We start from the raw sequence: 17622 nt of genomic DNA on the forward strand, positions 1-17622 counted from the left end.
GAACCCAAGTAGCTGGTCTGAGCTTAAAGGGGCTTTCCAACACTCTGTAGGAGACCAGGCTGGGTCTGCGGACCCTCCTCTCAGAATGGACTCTGAGGGACGGGTGGGGGCTGCTGATTAACCTTGAGTCCGTTTCATGGTTCAACCTTTTGTTGAGGCTTAGATGCAGCCCCCACCTCAGTGTTAGAGGGATCATCTGTCACTGTAGATCAGGACACTGTGTGTGTGTGTGTGTGTGTGTGTGTGTGTGTGTGTGTGTGTGTAATGCTAGGGATTGAACCTAGGAGTACTCTACCTCTGAGCCATATTCCCAGCCCCATATATATTCCCAGCCCATTTTATTTTATTTCTTATGTTTTTAGTACTGGGGATTGAACCCAGAGACATTCTACCTCCAAGCTATAGCCCCAACCTGATTTTTTTTTTTATATATCTTATTTGGAAACAAGGTCTCACTAGGTTGCTGAGAGCCTCTCCAAATTGCAGATGCTGGCTTTGAACTTGTGATCCTCCTGTCTCAGGATTATAAGTGTGTGCCACCACGCCTGGCTTATTTTATTTATTATACATCTTCTCTCTTTTTTGGTTGGGGGATTCAACCCAGGAGTATTCTACTTCTGAGCTACACCCCCAACCCTCTTTATGTTTTGGTGGTGATGATGTTATTATTATTATTATTGTGTGTGTGCTGGGGATGAAACTCCGGGGGGCTTTACTTCCAGCCCTATTTATTTATTATTTATTTATTTATTTATTTGTACTAACGATTGGACGCAGGGGCATTCTACCTCTAAGCTATACCCCCAGTCCTATTTCTTATTCTTTATTTTGAAAAAGGGTCTAAGTTGCAGAGGGCCTCACTAAGTAGCTGAGGTTGGCTGTGAACCTGCAATCCTCCTGTCTCAGCCTCCCACATGTTGGGATTACAAACATGTACCACCATGCCCGCCTTTCAGCCATGTATTTATTTATAATTTTTTATGGTACTGGGGTGGAACTCAGGGCTTTTCTATCTCTGGACTATACTCCCAGACCTATTTTATACTTTATTTGGAAACAGGGTCTCACTAAGTTGCTGAGAGCCTCACTAAGTAGCTGAAGCTGGCTTCGAACCTGTGTGATCCTCCTGTCTCAGCCTCCTAAGTGCTGGGATCACAAGCGTGCGCCACCACGCCTGGTTTATTTATAATTTTTAAACAAAGTCTCACTATATTGTGGAGGGATTCACTTAGTTGCTGAGAGCCTTTGGTTCTCTTGTTCCCAAGTATTGAGATTACAAGCATGTGTCATCATGCCCAGTTTATTTCTTATCTTGAAACAAAGTCTCTAAATTTCTGAGGCTAGCCTCTAACCTGTAATCCTCCTGTCTCAGCCTACCAAGTACTGGTATGACAGGCATGAACCACCACACCTGGCTAATGGTGGAGAATTAAGATTATTTTTAGCTCGATGAGGTAGCACATACCCATAAACTCAGTATTTGGGAGACTGAGATAGGAAGATCACAGGTTCCAGGCCAGCCTCAGCATCTTAGTGAGACCCTGTTTCAAAAAAAACAATAAAGCTAGGACTAGCTGGGGATGTGGCGCACACTTGTAATCCCAGTACTTGGGAGGCTGAGACAGGAGGATTGAGGAGTCACGGACAGCCTCAGGGGTATAACTCAGAGGTAGAATGGCCATGGCTCCACACGCAGGACAGTGAAAAAAGAAAAAAGAAAAGAAAAGAAAAGAAAAGGAAAAGAAAGAAAGAAAGGAAGAAAGAAAGAAAGAAGGAAAGAAAAAAGGAAAGAAAGAAAGAAGGCTAGTGGTAACCCCAGTGTTTGGGAGGTGAGACAGGAGGATTAATATTGGAGCATAGCCGCCTGAGCAAATAGCAAGCCTCTAGCTACACCTGTATCCAAAGAAAAAATAAAAAGGGCTAGCGTAGGATAGCCCAGAAGTGGAATGCCTGAGTTTAATCCCCAGTACTGAAAGAAAATTATTCTAGTGATTATTTTGGGTGAGTAGCTGTTCCCTGGTGGGAAGAAACGCTACAGCATCAGGCAGTCCCAGATGGTGCTTGAGCCCCACCTAGCCTGGATGCCAAATGGCAGCAATGATAAGGCCGTGTCCAGGGGCCTCTCGCCTCCGCCCGAGGGTGACCTAGGCTGGGGTTAGGGTTCCCAAAAGTCCCCTTCCAGAGAAAGCAAGTCATCAGCTGGGCCAGTGATACAAGCTATAACCCCAGTCCTTGGGAGGATAAGACTAAGGACTACAGATCTGAGGAAAGCCTCAGAGACCCTGTTTCTTTCTTTTTAAAATATATTTATTTAGCCAGGCGTGGTGACACATGCTTGTAATCCCAGCGTTCCGGAGACTGAGACAGGAAGATCACGGTTCACAGACAGCCTCAGCTACTTAGTGAGGTCCCTTGCAACTCAATGAGACCCTGTTTCAAAATAAAGAATAAAAAATAGGGCTGGGGTGTAGCCCAGAGGTAGAATGTCCCTGGGTTCCATCCCCAGTACTAAAAAAAAACCTATATATATATATTTTTAGTACTGGGGATGGAACCCAGGGCTACTCTACCTCTGGGTTACACCTCCAGCTCTTTTATTTTTATGTTGAAACAGAGTCTTGCTAAGTTGCTGAGGTCTTGAGCCTGCAATCCTCCTGTCTTAGCCTTCCAAGTACTGGATTACAGGTGTGCGCCACTGTACCCAGATTGAGACCCTGTTTCAAAACAAAACTTTAAAAAGGGGCTGTGAGCCAGGTGTGAAGGTACATACCTGTAATCCCAGTTCTAGTAAGGCGGAGACAGGAAGATCACAGGTTCGCAGACAGTCTCAGCAAGTAGTGAGACTCATCAATCTAGCAAGATCCTGTTTCAAAATAAAAATAAAAAACAGAGCTGAGGGTGTAGCTCGAGGTAGAATGCCCCTGGGTTCAATCCCCAGTACCCCCATCCCCACCCCCATGAAACCAACATGGAAGAAGACACTATTTTTCTTTTTGGAATTTTTGAAAAACAAATTGATGCTTTTTAATTTTTTTTTTCTTTTTTTGGGGTGGTGGTGGTACTAGTGATTGAACAATCCAGGGGGCATTCTACCTCTCACTAAATTGCTGGGACTGGCCTCGAACTTGTGACTCTATGGTCTCAGTCCTCTGCTTCCTTTGGTGGGAGGTACTGGGGATTGAACCCAGAGGCATTCTACCTCTGAGCTACACCCCTAGCCCCTTTTATTTTTTGTTGTTTGAAACAGGATCTTGCAGAGTGATGAGAGTCTAAGCTGTTGAGGGTAGTCTCAAACTCTTGATCCTAGTCGGGCGTGGTGGCGCACGCTTGTAATCCCAGCATTTGGGAGGCTGAGGCCGGAGGATCACGGTTCGCAGACAGCCTCAGCTACTTAGGCCCTCTGCAACTCAGTGAGACCCGGTTTCAAAATAAAGAATAAAAAATAGGGCAGGGGGTATATCTCGGAGGTCGAATGCCCCTGGGTTCCATCCCCAGACCCGCAAAAAAAACAAAACAAACAAAAAAAAACCTCATGATTTCAGCTTCCAAAGTACTGGGATTATTGGTTAGCACCACTGCACTCAGCTTTTTGCTATCTATCTATCATTTATTTGTTGGCAGTACTGGGGATGGAACCCAGGGGCATTCTACCTTCAAGCTACACCCCCAGCCCTATTTTTTATTCTTTATTTTGAAACAGGACTTCACTAAGTAACTGAGGTTGTCCGTGAATCATGATCCTCCTGTCTCAGCCACCCAAGTGCTGGGATTACAAGTGTGCCTGGCTTATTTATTTACTTACTTACTTATTTATTTATTTATTTTTGCTGTACTGGGTACTGCACCCAGGGGCATTCTATCTCCGAGCCACACACTCAACCTTTTTTTTTTTTTTTTTTGCGGGTCTGGGGATGGAACTCAGGGGCATTCGACCTCCAAGCTACACCCCCTGCCCTATTTTTTATTCTTTATTTTGAAACCGGGTCTCACTGAGTTGCAGAGGGCCTCACTAAGTAGCTGAAGCTGTCTGCGAACCACGATCCTCTAATCTCAGCCTTCCCAATGCTGGGATTACAAGCGTACGCCACCACGCAGGGATTTTTTTTTTTTTTTAAACGTGGTCTTGCCGCCGGGCGTGGTGGCGCACGCTTGTAATCCCTGCGCTTGGGAGGCAGAGACAGGAGGATCGCGCAGGTTCGAAGCCAGCCCCGCGCGCTGGCTTAGGAGACCCTGTTTCCAAATAAAAATGTAAAAATAGGTCTGGGAGTGTAGCCCGGAGGTACAAGGGCTTCCAGGAACCCCAGTACCACCAAAAAAAAAAAAAAAAAAATGTGGTCTTGCCAAGTTGCGAGGGCCTCTCTGAATTGTAGAAGCTGGTCTCGAACCTGGAACCCTCCTGTCTCGCCCGGCCGCCTCACCAGCCCTTGTGTCACCAGAGCCTGCGCGCCACCTGCACGCGCCTGCGCAGAGCCGGGCCGCGCGCGCGCTCAGAGCGGAAGTCTCGCGAGCGCGGCCTGGAAGTCTCGCGAGCGCGGAGCGGGCTGGTGACAGGTCGCGCGTGGGGCGCCCCGGCCTGGTCCCTCGGCCCGGGCAGCATGGGGGACAACACCAGCCCCATCAGCGTGATTCTGGTGAGCTCGGGCAGCAGGGGCAATAAGCTGCTGTTCAGGTACCCCTTCCAGAGAAGCCAGGAGCACCCGGCGTGCCAGACAAGTAAGTGGCGCCGGCCGCCCGCGGCGCGGGGCGCGGAGCCCAGCGCAGAGTACCCGGCCCGGAGCACCCCGCCCAGAGTACCCCGCCCGGAGCGCCTCGCCGGGAGCACCTCGCCGGGAGCACCCCGCGCAGAGCCCCCCGCCCAGAGCACCCGGCGCAGAGCCCCCAGCGCAGAGCACCCCGCCCAGAGCACCCCGCGCAGAGCCCCCCGCGCAGAGCACCCCGCGCAGAGCACCCGGCGCAGAGCACCCCGCCCAGAGCACCCCGCGCAGAGCACCCGGCGCAGAGCACCCCGCCCAGAGCACCCCGCGCAGAGCACCCGGCGCAGAGCACCCCGCCCAGAGTACCCCGCGCGGAGCACCCCGCCCGGAGCACCCCGCCCAGAGCCCCCAGCGCAGAGCACCCCGCGCAGAGCACCCCGCGCGGCCCGGCGGCGGGAGGCCAGGCCGAGCTGCGAGGCCAGCCAGCGGTCAGCAGGACTGTTTCCAAATAAAAAATAAAACAGGGCTGGGGTGAGCCCGGAGGTGGACTCCCCCTCGGTTCAGCCCCAGTGTCACGAAAAAACAAACCAAACAACAAAAACACATTAATAAGCCGCGCGTGGTGGCGCGCGCCTGGCCCCAGAACGTGGAGGCTGAGACCGGAGGATCACAGTTCTCAGCCAGCCTCGACAACACAGGCCCTCCGCCATTTATCGAGACCCTGTTTTAAAACAAAACATAAAAAGGTCTGCGGTGTAGCTTGGCATCCCCAGCCCCCCCCCCCCCCAAGTTAGAAGGTTCCTGGTTTTTATCCTCAGTACAAAAAAACAAACCAAACCAAACCAAAACAACAACAAAACCCAGAAATAGGAGTCTCACTAATTTGCAATGGGCCTTGATAAATTGCTAAGACTGGCTGTGAACCTGCGGTCCTGTCTCAGCCTCCCAAGTACTGGGATTACAGGCCTGCTCCGACCTTCTGTGTTAAACACAAGCACATACACACACTTATTTTCTTACCTTTTTTTTTTTTTCAGTACTGGGAATGGAACCCCGGGGCATTCTACCTTTGAGCTACACCAGCCCTAGTTTTTAATTCTTTATTTTGAAACAGAGTCTCAATGAGTTGCAAAGGCTGAACCACAATCCTCCTCTGGCCTCCTGAATACTGGGATCATCCACCATGCCACATTATTTTATTTCTAACCACAAGTGATACACACTGTCTACACTGTTCTGTCCCTGTTGTTCTCATTTTCGCTTTAAGTCTACATGTTGGATATAGAATCAAAACCTGTGGAGCAGCCTTGTCCTTTTTAAAGGCTGCAGTGAATCCCATGACATGAAAGTAGTTATTTATCTAGTACTCTGTTGATTGACATAAGTTGTTTTTACTCTTGCTGATGCAAACAGTGCAAATGTCCTTTCTGTATTACTGTATTATTATTATCATCATCAATATTATTATTGTTATTATTATTATGTGGTATTAGAGATTAAATCCAGGGACATTCTACCTCTGAGCTACACATCCATCCCTTTTTATGTTTTGTTTTGAAACTGGGTCTCTCTAGTTTGCGGAAGGTCTTTCTGCGTTGCTGAGCCTGGCTGTGAACGTGCAATCCTCCGTTCTCAATCTCCCAAGTGTTGGGATAACAAATGTGTGCCATCTGTCCTGGCTTCTATTACCATTTTGTAGGATCCAGAAGTAGGATGGTAGGGTCTAAGAAAGAATGAGTAAGTAGCTGGGTGTGGTGGCTCATGCTTGTAATCCCAGCATTTGGGAGGCTGAGACAGGAGGATTGCGATTTGGGGACAGCCTCAGCTACTTAGTGAGGCCCTTTGCAACTCAGTGAGACCCTGTTTCAAAATAAAGAATAAAAAATAGAGCTGGTGCTGTTTCTCAGAGGTAGAATGTCCCTGGGTTCCATTCCCAGTATCGCAAAAAAAAAAAAAAAGAATGAGTACATGTTTATTTGCCTTTCTTCATTCCCTCCCTCCACCCTCCCTCCCTCTTGCCCTTCCTTGTGGTACAGGGGATTGAACCCAGAGGCATTCTACCTCTCAGCTACACCCCCAACGCTTTTTATACATTTACTTATTTATTTGAAACGGTCTCGCTAAGTTGCTGAGGGCCTCTCTAAATTGCTGGGCCTGGCTGTGAACCTGCCATCCTCCTTGCTTGGCCTCCCAAGTACTGGGATTACAGGCATGTGCCTCCATTCCCAGTTTGTTTTTTAGTTTGAAACAGGGCCAGCCCTATTTTTTTATTCTTAATTTTGAAACAAGGTCTCACTGAGTTGCAAAGTGCCTCACTAAGTATTAGTTGAGGCAGTCCTCGAACCACAATCCTCCTGTCTCAGCCTCCCAAATGCTGGGATTACAAGCGTGCGCCACCACGCCCAGCTATGGCTGAATATTATTCTATTCTATGGATAGACAGTGTTTTGGAAGCCATAGATTTTTGTGTGTGTGCTGGGGATTGAACCCAGTGGCATTCTACCTCTGAGATATACCCCGGCCCTATTTTTAATTTTTTTTAAACAAGGTCTTACTAGGTTGATGAAAGTCTCACTACTTTTGAGGCTGTCCTTGAACCTGCGATCTTCCTGTCTTAGCCTCCCAAGTACTGGGATTACAGGTGGGCACTACTACACCAGCTTGGAAGCCGTAGATTTTCATGACTTCACAGTCCTGTGTGTGGAGAGATCTTACTAGAAGCTCTTCTCCCTTTTTGCCTTTACTCAGATAAACCACGTAGCAGATATGCTGTTAACAACACGGGTGAACATGCTGATGACCAGGACGGTGACTCCAGGTAAGGGCTCTGTTTACTCAGGACGGGGCTGGTCCTACTCTTAGGCATGTGCAGAGTCCTACCCTCCTCTTAACCCAGATATTTGCTCCTCTGAGAAATCTGGTATCTTTTTTTAGTGGGTGCGTTTCAGTGCAGAGCTGAGGGTTGCATTTTCAGCCTTTCTGGTTTGCTGAAGAATTTGGACACGGCTATGGGCTGTGTGGTTAATGTAGGTCTGAGTGGGTAGCCTGCATCCATGTAGGACGTGTCACTCCTGTGAGAGGAGCGTAGAGTGAGCAGACCCCTTCGCTGTCCTCAGACCTCTTTCCTGGAGCATATGCACAGTCGTATGCAGGCACTCAGGCACAGCACGGCCTGCTCAAGTCCTTCTGGTGGTCAGGCGCAATTGGTGTGAGGCTATGGGCTTGGGAGCTGGGGCTGGCCTGACCCATGATACTCCTTTAGGCTCAGATGAAGGTGAGGCCTGCTCCTTACCAAGCGTTCTCCCCGTCCTGTCTTTGGGAGGCACCATCAGGGTAGAAACTTCATAAATGACCACTCTGACTTCTTAGAAGTGTGTGTGTGTGTGTGTGTGTGTGTGTGTGTGTGTGTGTGTGTGTGTATGTGTGCGCACGCGCGCGTGTGTGGTGCTGGGGATTGAACCCAGGGGTAGTCTATCTTTGAGCTGGGCTGCTGGTGTAACTCTAGGTAGAAGGCCCCTGGCTTCAATCCCTAGCACCACACACACACAAACCCCAAACACAGGCAGGCCCCATGTTGGTTAGAGACTGGGCCTCTACAGCCCAGGAGAAAGAGGCCGAGTCCTCCACACTAGGCCTCTGCTGTGTGGTGGGTCTCCTCCAGTTCTCCAATAGTGCACCACACCTGCCTTAGTGAGTTGCCCTTCGAGGAGTGTGGTTTTATCTCTCTTGTGAGGATGCTGGGGCTTCTGATGACCTAGGACTATCTCTGAGGGAAGTGGGCTTTGGAAGAGGGACTAGCTTATAGATAAGAGTGGCTGAGGGAGAGAATTGTTGGTGATCTCAAGAGATGGTCTTGAGGTAGAGGCTCGAGGTTGTCTTGTTCTTTCAAGCTGGTGGCTTGTCGTCCCAGGTACATAGAAAGCTCTTGCCCCTGCACACCGAACAGGTGCGTCTTACCCTTCACCTGTGCCGTAGAACAGAAAGGAGAGGGTCTGGCCCCTCCTTCCCCATCCTTCTCTTCCCCACAACTCACAGGCATGAGGACCAAGCTGAAGTCAGTCTGTGTAGTGGGTTCTTGAAAAGCCAGCAGCACTTAATTCCTACAGCCACTCTTCAGGGACTTACAGTGGAAGGAAGGAGGATGTTTTTAGGGAGTTAATTCAGTATTTAACATAGGAAGAGGGAAGATTGTGGGAAAGGAATGCTTCTCTTTTTGTGTGTGGTACTGAGGCTTGAGCCCAGGGGCGAACCTCTGAGTACCTCTGAGCTATTTTATTTTGAAACAGAGTCTCACCAAGTTGCAGAGGGTTTCACTAAGTTGCCAAGGCTGGCCTTGAACTTTTGATTCTCCTGTTTTAGGCTCCCAAGTACTGGGATTACAAGTATGTGTCATCATGCCTGGCAGGAGCGCTTCTTTTTGGTATTGGGGATTATTTGTTTTTGTTTTTGTTTCGGTGGTACTGGGGGTGGAACCCAGAGGCTTTCTACCTCCGGGCTACACTCCCAGACCTTTTTTATATTTTATTTGGAAACAGGGTCTCACTAAGTTGCTGAGAGCCTCACTAAGCAGCTGAGGCTGGCTTCGAACCCGTGTGATCCTCCTGTCTCGGCCTCCCAAGCGCAGGGATTACAAGTGTGTGCCACCACGCCTGGCTTGGTATTGGGGATTAAACCCAGGGAATTGTACCTCCAAGCTACACCTCTGGCCCTTTTGTAAAATTTTATATCTTTTATTTTTGGTGCTGGGGATTAGACTCACAGGCATTCTACCTTTCAGCTACACCCCAGCCTTTTTATTTTTTATTTTGAAACATCTGAGCCACACCCCAGCCCAATTTTTAAATTTTCTTAATTTTTTGTTGTTTTTTTGTGGTGATAGGGATTGAACCCAGAAGCATTCTACCTCTGACCTACACCCTAGCCCTATTTTATTTTGTTTTGAAATAGGATCTTGCTAGGTTGTTGAATCTCACTACATGCTGAGGCTGTCCTCAAACCTTCAAGCCTCCTGTCTCAGCCTCCTAAGTGCTAGGATTATAGGCATGCACTACCATGCCCAGCTTTTTTAATTTTTATTTTTAAATTATTATTGTGGTACTGGGGGTGGAACCCAGGGGCATTCTACCTCCAGGCTACACACCCAGACCTATTTTGTTTTTTATTTGGAAACAGGGTCTCAGTAATTTTTTTTCTTCAGTACTGGGGATTAAACCCAGGGGCATTCTACCTCTGAGCTACACCCCAGCCCTGTAATTTTTTTATTTTTTTATTGTTGTTGTTACTGGGGATTGAACCTAGGGGCATTCTACCTCTGAGCTATACTCCCAGGCCAATTTTTTATTCTTTATATTGAAATAGGGTCTCACTAAGTTGCAGAGGGCCTCAGTAAGTAGCTGAGGCTGGTAGTGAACCTGCAATTCTCCTGCCTCAGCCTCCCAAATACTGGAATTACAAGTGTGAGACAACACACCTGGCTTTGCTAAATTCTGACAGCATCATTAAGTTACTGAGGCTGGTTTTGAACCTGTGATCCTTTTGTCTCAGCCTTCCAAGTACTAGGATTACAAGTATGTGCTGCCATGCTCAGCTTTTATTTTTATTTTGAAACAGGACCTCACTACATTGATGAGAGTCTCACTACTTGCTGAGGTTGTCCTTGAACCTGTGATCTTCCTGTCTCAGCCTTCCAAGCACTGGGATTACAAGTGTGCACCACCACACTCAGCAATGGAATATTTTTTTTAATCTCTTATTTTATTATTTTGGTACTGGGGATTGACTCCAGAAGCATTCTACTCTGAGGTACATTCCCAGCCGTATTTTATTATTTTTATTTTGAAACAGGGTCTTGTTAGGTTGATGAGAGTCTACTTCTTGCTGAGGCAATCTTTGAACCTGTGATTCTCCTGTCTCAACCTCCCAAGTACTGGGATTACAAGCGTGCACCACCATACTCAACTAGAATCTTGTTTTTTCTTCTTCTTTTTTTGTGGTACTGGGGTTCCTGGAAGCCCTTCTACCCTTCTACCTCCGGGCTACACTCCCAGACCTATTTTATACTTTTTATTTGGAAACAGGATGTCTTAAGCCAGTGCTGCTGGCTTCCAATCTGTGTGACCCTCCTTGTCTCCACCTCCCAAGCGCGGGGATTATAAACATGTGCCACCACACCCGGCACAACTGGAATCTTTTATTAAAATTAATAATTGGTTCATTTAGGGTTGAGGAAGTAGCTTAGACTTACTTAGTATGGTCAAGGCCAAGGGATCAATCCCCTCCACACACACATTGCTTCATTTGGTAATTATTTTTTTTATGTACTGGCGATGGAACCCAGGAGCATTCTACCTCAGAGCTACACGCCCAGCCCTATTTTTTTTTATTCTTTATTTTGAAACCGGGTCTCACTGAGTTGCAAAGGGCCTCACTAAGTAGCTAAGGCTGGCTTTGAACCTGTGCAGTCCTCCTGTCTCAGCCTCTCAAATGCTGGGATTACAAGCGTGCGCTACCACACCTGGCTTTATTTGGTAATTTTAACACATTATAACATCTATTGATCCTACCCCACCATTTTCCTTTTTCTTGTTTTTTAAAAATATTTAATTTTGGTACTAGGGCTTGAACCCAAAGGCATTCTACGTATGAGCTATGCTCCCAGTGTTTTTAATTTTTATTTTGAAGTAGATCTCATTAAATTGCAGAGATTTGCCTTGAACTTTCAGTCCTTCTTTTCTAGCTTCCTAAGTACTAGGATTACAGATGAGCCTCATCATGCCTGGCTCCACCCTCCATGTTTTCTCTTTCTTTCTTTCTTTCTTTCTTTTTTTTTTTTTTTTTTTTTTGTGGCACTGGAGATAGAACCCAGGGACATTCTACCTTGAGCTATACCCAGACCTATTATTTATTTTGAAACAGGGTCTCACTGAGTTGCAAAGGGCATCAGTAGCCGAGGCTGTCCGTGAACTGTGATCCTCCTGTCTCGGCCTCCCTGATGCTGGGATTACAAGCGTGCGCCCCCACGCCTGGCACCTCCAAGTTGTCAAGATGCAGGTTAGCTCCTCAGAGGCCCTGTCCCCTGCTCTTTATGTTGCCAGAGAGGCTCACCAGGCCCTGCTTCCCGTCACAGCCAGAGCATGTGTGAAGTGCAGGGTTCGGCAAGTCCATTCTCCTGTATCTTTCCGGATTGTCTTTTGTAGGAGTGCTTTTCTTTCTGCAACCCCTGAGATATTCCTGCTTGTCAGTTTGAAACAAAATTAACTTCTCAGTGGTTGTAACCAGCCTTAGAGAAGGTAGGATGCAGAGCTGGGCTGCTCAGTATTATAACACTGGCAAATGTGGCCATTTAAATGGAAATTTGCTGAAATAAAATAAAATAAAAATCTAGCTCCTTAGCCACACCAGCATCATTTCGGCGGTCAGTGGTTCCGTGGGACGTGTGGCTGCCATATGAAGTGTGCAGAATATTTCCATCGCTGTAGAAAGGCCTTGTGGGCAGTGTTGGCTCAGAGAACTGGGTGGTGGTAGCACCAGGGGTGGCATCAAGATGTGTTTCAGGGTTAGGAGTTTATTCTCATTAATTGCTCTTTGTGTGTGTGTCTACAGCACTGACGACTGAACTCAGTGATGTCTTGTTGTGCGCGCGTGTGTGTGTGTGTGTGTGTGTGTGTGTGTGTGTGTGTGAAAGAGAGAGAGAGAGAAGAGAAGGGAGAAAGAGAGAGAAGAGGAGAGGAGAGGAGAGAGAGAGAGAAAGAGAGAGAGAAGAGGAGAGGAGAGAGAGAAAAGAGAGGAGAGGAGAGGAGAGGAGAGGAGAGAGAGAGAGAGAGAGAGAGAGAGAGAGAGAGAGAGAGAGAGATACATACACTAGGGAGTAACCCGGAGGCATTCTACCTCTGAGCTATGCCCCCTAGTCCTATTTTTATTCTTTATTTTGAAACAGGGACTTACTAAGTTGCTGAGGCTGGCCTTGAACTTGTAATCCTCCCGTGTACCATGATGCCCTGGTGAGTGTGTGTTTCTTTTCTTTCCTTTCCTTTCTTTCTTTCTTTCTTTCTTTTTTTTTTTTTTTTTTTTTTTGTGTGTGTGTGAGTCTGAGGATGGAACCCAGGGTCATTCTACCCCAGCCCTGTTTTCTGTTCTTTATTTTTGAAACAGGGTCTCACTGAGATGCAAAGGGCCTCACTAAGTAGCTGAGGCTGTCTGCGAACCGCGATCCTCCTGTCTCAGCCTCCTGAATGCTGGGATGACAAGCCTGCGGCACCATGCCCAGTGAGTGTGTGTTCCTGATGAGAGCTGTGGGGAGCAGCTGGGCAGGCATGGAGCCCAATGGGCATGGCACAGCAGTCATGGGAGGGGTCTCACACCTTTACTCCCAAGTTTGGTTTCCTTTCTCTTTTCAGAATACTTGGAAAGCAGCATGTTTCAGAATAAAAATATCAGCATAAGAACTCTTTCTATTTTATTATTATTGTTGTTATTGTTATTATTGTTCTTGTTATGATGATGATGATGATGATGATGATGTACTGGGATTAAACTCATAGCATTTTACCTCTGAGCTAAAGCCTCTAGCCCTTTTTTATTTTTTGTTTTGAAAGGGGGTCTCTGGGTTGCTGAGAGCCCTGCTACATTGCGGAGGCTATCCTTGAACCTATGATCCTTCTGTCTGAGCTCTCAACTATTGGGTTTACAGGCCTGCACCATCATGCCCACTTAAACTCTTTCTAAAAATTTCAAATCAGATAGTGCAGAAGCCATAGATGTTTTCTAACACAAGTGTATATGGCTCTAATGATCCCCAGGATGCTCCAGGGAGAGACTAAGGTCAGCTATGAAGGCAGGGACGAGATCTCAAGAACTGGGCTGATGACAGCCAGGTGCTACTCCAGTTTTTAGAAGGCTTTAACATATGGGACTTGCTTGTTCTTGTGCACTTGGTTTCTTGTCATAGATGAGAAGCCTATTCAGAAAGATTAGCTACTTGTGCCCAGGTGTCCAGCTAATTCTTACGGCTCTAGGGTCTAACCTAGGTCTTGCAGTGTTGTGCTTCTTCTAAAAAGTGACTCTTAGCTGGGTGTGGTGTGCAGGCTTGTCATCCCAGCATTCGGGAGGCTGAGACGGGAGGATCGCAGTTTGCGACAGCCTCAGCTACTTAGTGAGGCCCTCTGCAACTCAGTGAGACCCTGCTTCAAAATAAAGAATAAGCTGGGCATGGTGGCGCACGCTTGTAATCACGGCACTTGGGAGGCTGAGATAGGAGGATCGCGCAGGTTCGAAGCCAGCTGGTTTAAGTGACCCTGCTTCCAAATAAAATATAAAATAGGTCTTGGAGTGTAGCCTGGAAGGAGAAGGCCCCTAGGTTCCATCCCCAGTACCACCAAAAATAAATAAATAAATAAATAAATAAATAAATAAATAAATAGGGCTGGGGGTGTAGCTTGGAGGTAGAATGCCCCTGGGTTCCATCCCCAGACCCACCCACACAAAAATAAGAGTGGCTCTTGTTGGTCATGATGGAGCATGTCTGTAATATGGGAACTCAGAAGGCTCAGGTAGGAGGATCACAAGTTCAAGGCCAGCCTGACAACTTAACAAGACACTGTCTCAAAACGAACAGGGCTGGGTATAGGTATGTCGCTTAGTGGTAGATGCCCCTGGGCTCGGTCCTCAGTACCGGGAGGAGGACGGGGATGATGCGTACTCACTCTTGGTCCATCGTTACATATAAGAATTTGAGCTTTACTGAGACAACCCCGTGGTAAGTGTTCATCTTGGGGAGTATCTATATCCTCTCTCTTGTCTGGTGAGTTTTTAGTCTTGACACTTAGCAGTTAATGCTCTTACTGGTGGTTCTTCTATTACACTATTAAACAACCTTGTAACTTTTCATGATTTTAGAAAAACAGTTTTTGTTTGGTCTTGATGGTTCTGTTCCCATTTCAGGGAGCCATGTCCTCCCACCGATGAGCAATTGGTTGCAGGGTAAGACCAAGACTCTACCATCTTCTGTCTTTGATTCCGGCTGCATTTTCTTCTTGTAATTGTGCTTAATTCCTGATTTCCTTCAACATTGAAGAATGACTAACGAGGCACACAAGCTTGGACCTCACTGCCTAGTCCTCTTATGAGAGCCTGGACTTCCCACAGTGTCCTGCGCTTTCTCCACCCTGGTGTTTAGCTGTTTCCTGTTACCCAGGAGCCAAAACATGGCTGGCGGGTCCCAGAAAGACTTTTGGGGCCAGGTGGGTGACACAAACCGCTCCTGCCTTAGGCAGGAACTCGTAGTCCTGTGAAGGTGGTGGGTGAGCAGGAGTGGGGTTTCTTATCCCTGTCCCACTGCCACACTGCGAGATCTGTGCTCACTGCCTCTTGTCATGGTTTTCAGAGGACTTTAGTGGGCATCTCTTTCGAGGTTTGGGTGTTGAGAGCGGTGCTTAGGCTTAGACTCTATTAGATGAGCTCAGTAGAGGCAAAAATACCACATAGAGTTGATACAGTGCTGGCACAGGTGGTTATGGGTGAGGGGGGCTCGCCTAGCCCCTCTGGGCCGTGGAGGTACACATAGCATCTGTGAGTCCTAGCAGAGAAGCAGATAGGGGGGTTGAGGGGAGCTCCTTTCCAAGCTGTGCTTCCCTCTTTTGGCCAAGCTAGACAAGCCCTACTCCATGTCTCTGCAGGAATAGAAGTCCTGGCCCATTTTCCAGCCAGGCTGATAACATCTTCCTAAATGTGCTTTCCTTGAATTTTCAATTTCAGAAATCTTTGGTTTTTGTTATTGTAGTTTTATCGTGTTATGGTACATTTACCAGGCTTTTACCATCAAAAGTAGTTTTGTAAAAATTGGAAGCAATGTCCCTCCTCCAATCTTACAGTGCTTGAGTCCTCGTGCATATTATACTACAGCACTAGACACCATGTGATGTGCAAAGCCACACAAGCTGCTGCTTTTTTTTTTTTTTTTTTTTTTTTTTTGCGGGTCTGGGGATGGAACCTCGGGGATTCAACCTCCGAGCTATACCCCCTGCCCTATTTTTTATTCTTTATTTTGAAGCAGGATCTCACTGAGTTGCAAAGGGCCTCACTAGGTAGCTGAGGCTGTCTGCGAACTGTGATCCTCCTGTCTCAGCCTCTCGAATGCTGGGATTACAAGCGTGTGCCACCATACCCAGCCACAAGCTTCTTTTCATTGTAAATGTGTAACATTAAACTGTGGCAAGTGGAATTTTTGTAGGGTAGATTTGTTTAGATAAGGAAAGGGGCCAACTATCCTCCTGCTAGCCGTCCTAGAGGGGCTTCCCTGGATACCCACTTAAGGCAGAGAGAGAGAGAGAGAGAGAGAGAGAGAGAGAGAGAAAGAATGAATGTGTGTGTGTGTGTGTGTGTGTGTGTGTGTGTGTGTGTGTTTGGTTTGGTGGTACTGGGGGTAGAACCCAGGGGCTTTTCTACCTCTGGGCTATACTCCCAGACCTGTTTTATATTTTATTTGGAAACAGGGTCTCACTAAGTTGCTGAGAGCCTCACTAAGTAGCTGAGGCTGGCTTCAAACCTGTGCGCTCCTCCTGTCTTGGCCTCCCAAGCGCTGGGATTACAAGTGTGCGCCACCACGCCCGGCTTTGTGTGTGTGTTTTAATGACACTGGCGGTAGAACTTAGAGGCGTTCTACTTCTGAGCTATATTCTTAGCCCTTTATTTTTTGGAACAGAGTCTTGTTACATTGCTGAGAGTCTTCTTAAAATGCTGAAGCTGTCAAACTTCCAGCCTTCCTGTCTGGGCCTCCTAAATAATGGGATTACAGGTGTGTGCCACAATGCCTGTTTATTTTTTATTTATTTTTATGTATTTTATTTTATTGGGGATGGAATTCAGGGGCATTCTACCTCTGGCTACATCCCATCCCTATTTTATTTATTTTTTATTAGGGTCTCACTAAGTTGCAGAGGCCCTCATTAAGTTGCTGAGACTGGCCACGAAACTGTGATCCTCTTGAGCACTGAGATTACAGGCATGTGCCACCGTCCCCTACTATGTATTTTACTTTTTGTGGTACTGGGGAATTGAGCACAGGGGCATTCTGTCTTTAAGCTACACTCCCAGCTCTATTTTTTTTTAATTTTATTTTTTTTTGTCTTTTTCTGGAACTGGGGATTGAACCCAGGGGCATTCTACCTCTGAGCTACACTCCCAGCCCTATTTTTTATTCTTTATTTTGAAACAGGGTCTCACTAAGTTGCAAAGGGCCTCACTGAATAGCTGGGGCTGGCTGCAAACCCGAATCCTCCTGTCTCAGCCTCCCAGGTACTGGGATTACAAGCGTGCACCACCACGCCTGGCTCCTATTTTATTTTTATTTTGAAATAGGATCGCACTAGTTTGAAGAGTGACTACTTGCTGAGGCTGTCCTTGAACCTGTGACCCTCCTGTCTCAGCCTCCCAGGTACTGGGATTACAGGCGTGCACCACCTCCTAGCTTTATTTTGTTGTTGTTGTTTGTTTTAAAACGGTTTGGCTACACCTGAAGGGTTTGCCACATCACTGAGTTGCCGAGGATCTTGCCAAGGTGTGGATGCTGGCCCTGAACCTGCGACCCTCCTTTCCAGCCTCCCAAGTACTGGGATTGCAGGTGTGCGTCACTGTGTCCAGCTAAGACCATGTGATTTTTAACCTCAGCAGCTCACATCTTTCTAGTTGACTCTCTGTAGACCTTGCCTTCTGGTGGGAGGGGGGGGAAGCTTTTTACTTAGCAAGTACACATTAGGATTTAGATATTTATAGATGTAAGCTGGGCTACACTACCACCGCTTACCTCTGAAATACCAGCACCCACCCCACAGCCAAAGTAACTTGAGTTCCTGGATTAGGGCTGGGGCTGAGCTATGACTGTGACTTTTCATGATAGTGGTTTTTTATTTTTATTTTTATTTTTATTTTTGGT

General features: G+C 47.2%; 1 protein-coding gene across 2 annotated transcripts in view; it reads left to right on the forward strand.

Moving 5' to 3' along the window:
- Nucleotides 1-4595: 4595 nt before the first annotated feature.
- NPRL3 (NPR3 like, GATOR1 complex subunit) overlaps nt 4596-17622 on the forward strand; it is a gene marked incomplete at both ends in the record, with an annotated part of 55402 nt that continues 42375 nt past the window's right edge. Inside the window, 3 exons of one of the 2 annotated variants that reach the window (XM_080702588.1) lie at nt 4596-4713; nt 7443-7512; nt 14634-14672. In XM_080702588.1, coding sequence (XP_080558714.1) covers nt 4596-4713; nt 7443-7512; nt 14634-14672 — 227 coding nt within the window. The remainder of the gene's footprint in view (nt 4714-7442; nt 7513-14633; nt 14673-17622) is intronic. The other variant, XM_080702589.1, reaches the window with a different exon arrangement.

This window comes from Muscardinus avellanarius, assembly GCF_963383645.1.
Source record: "Muscardinus avellanarius genome assembly, chromosome: 10".
NCBI classification, from domain to species: Eukaryota; Metazoa; Chordata; class Mammalia; order Rodentia; family Gliridae; genus Muscardinus; species Muscardinus avellanarius.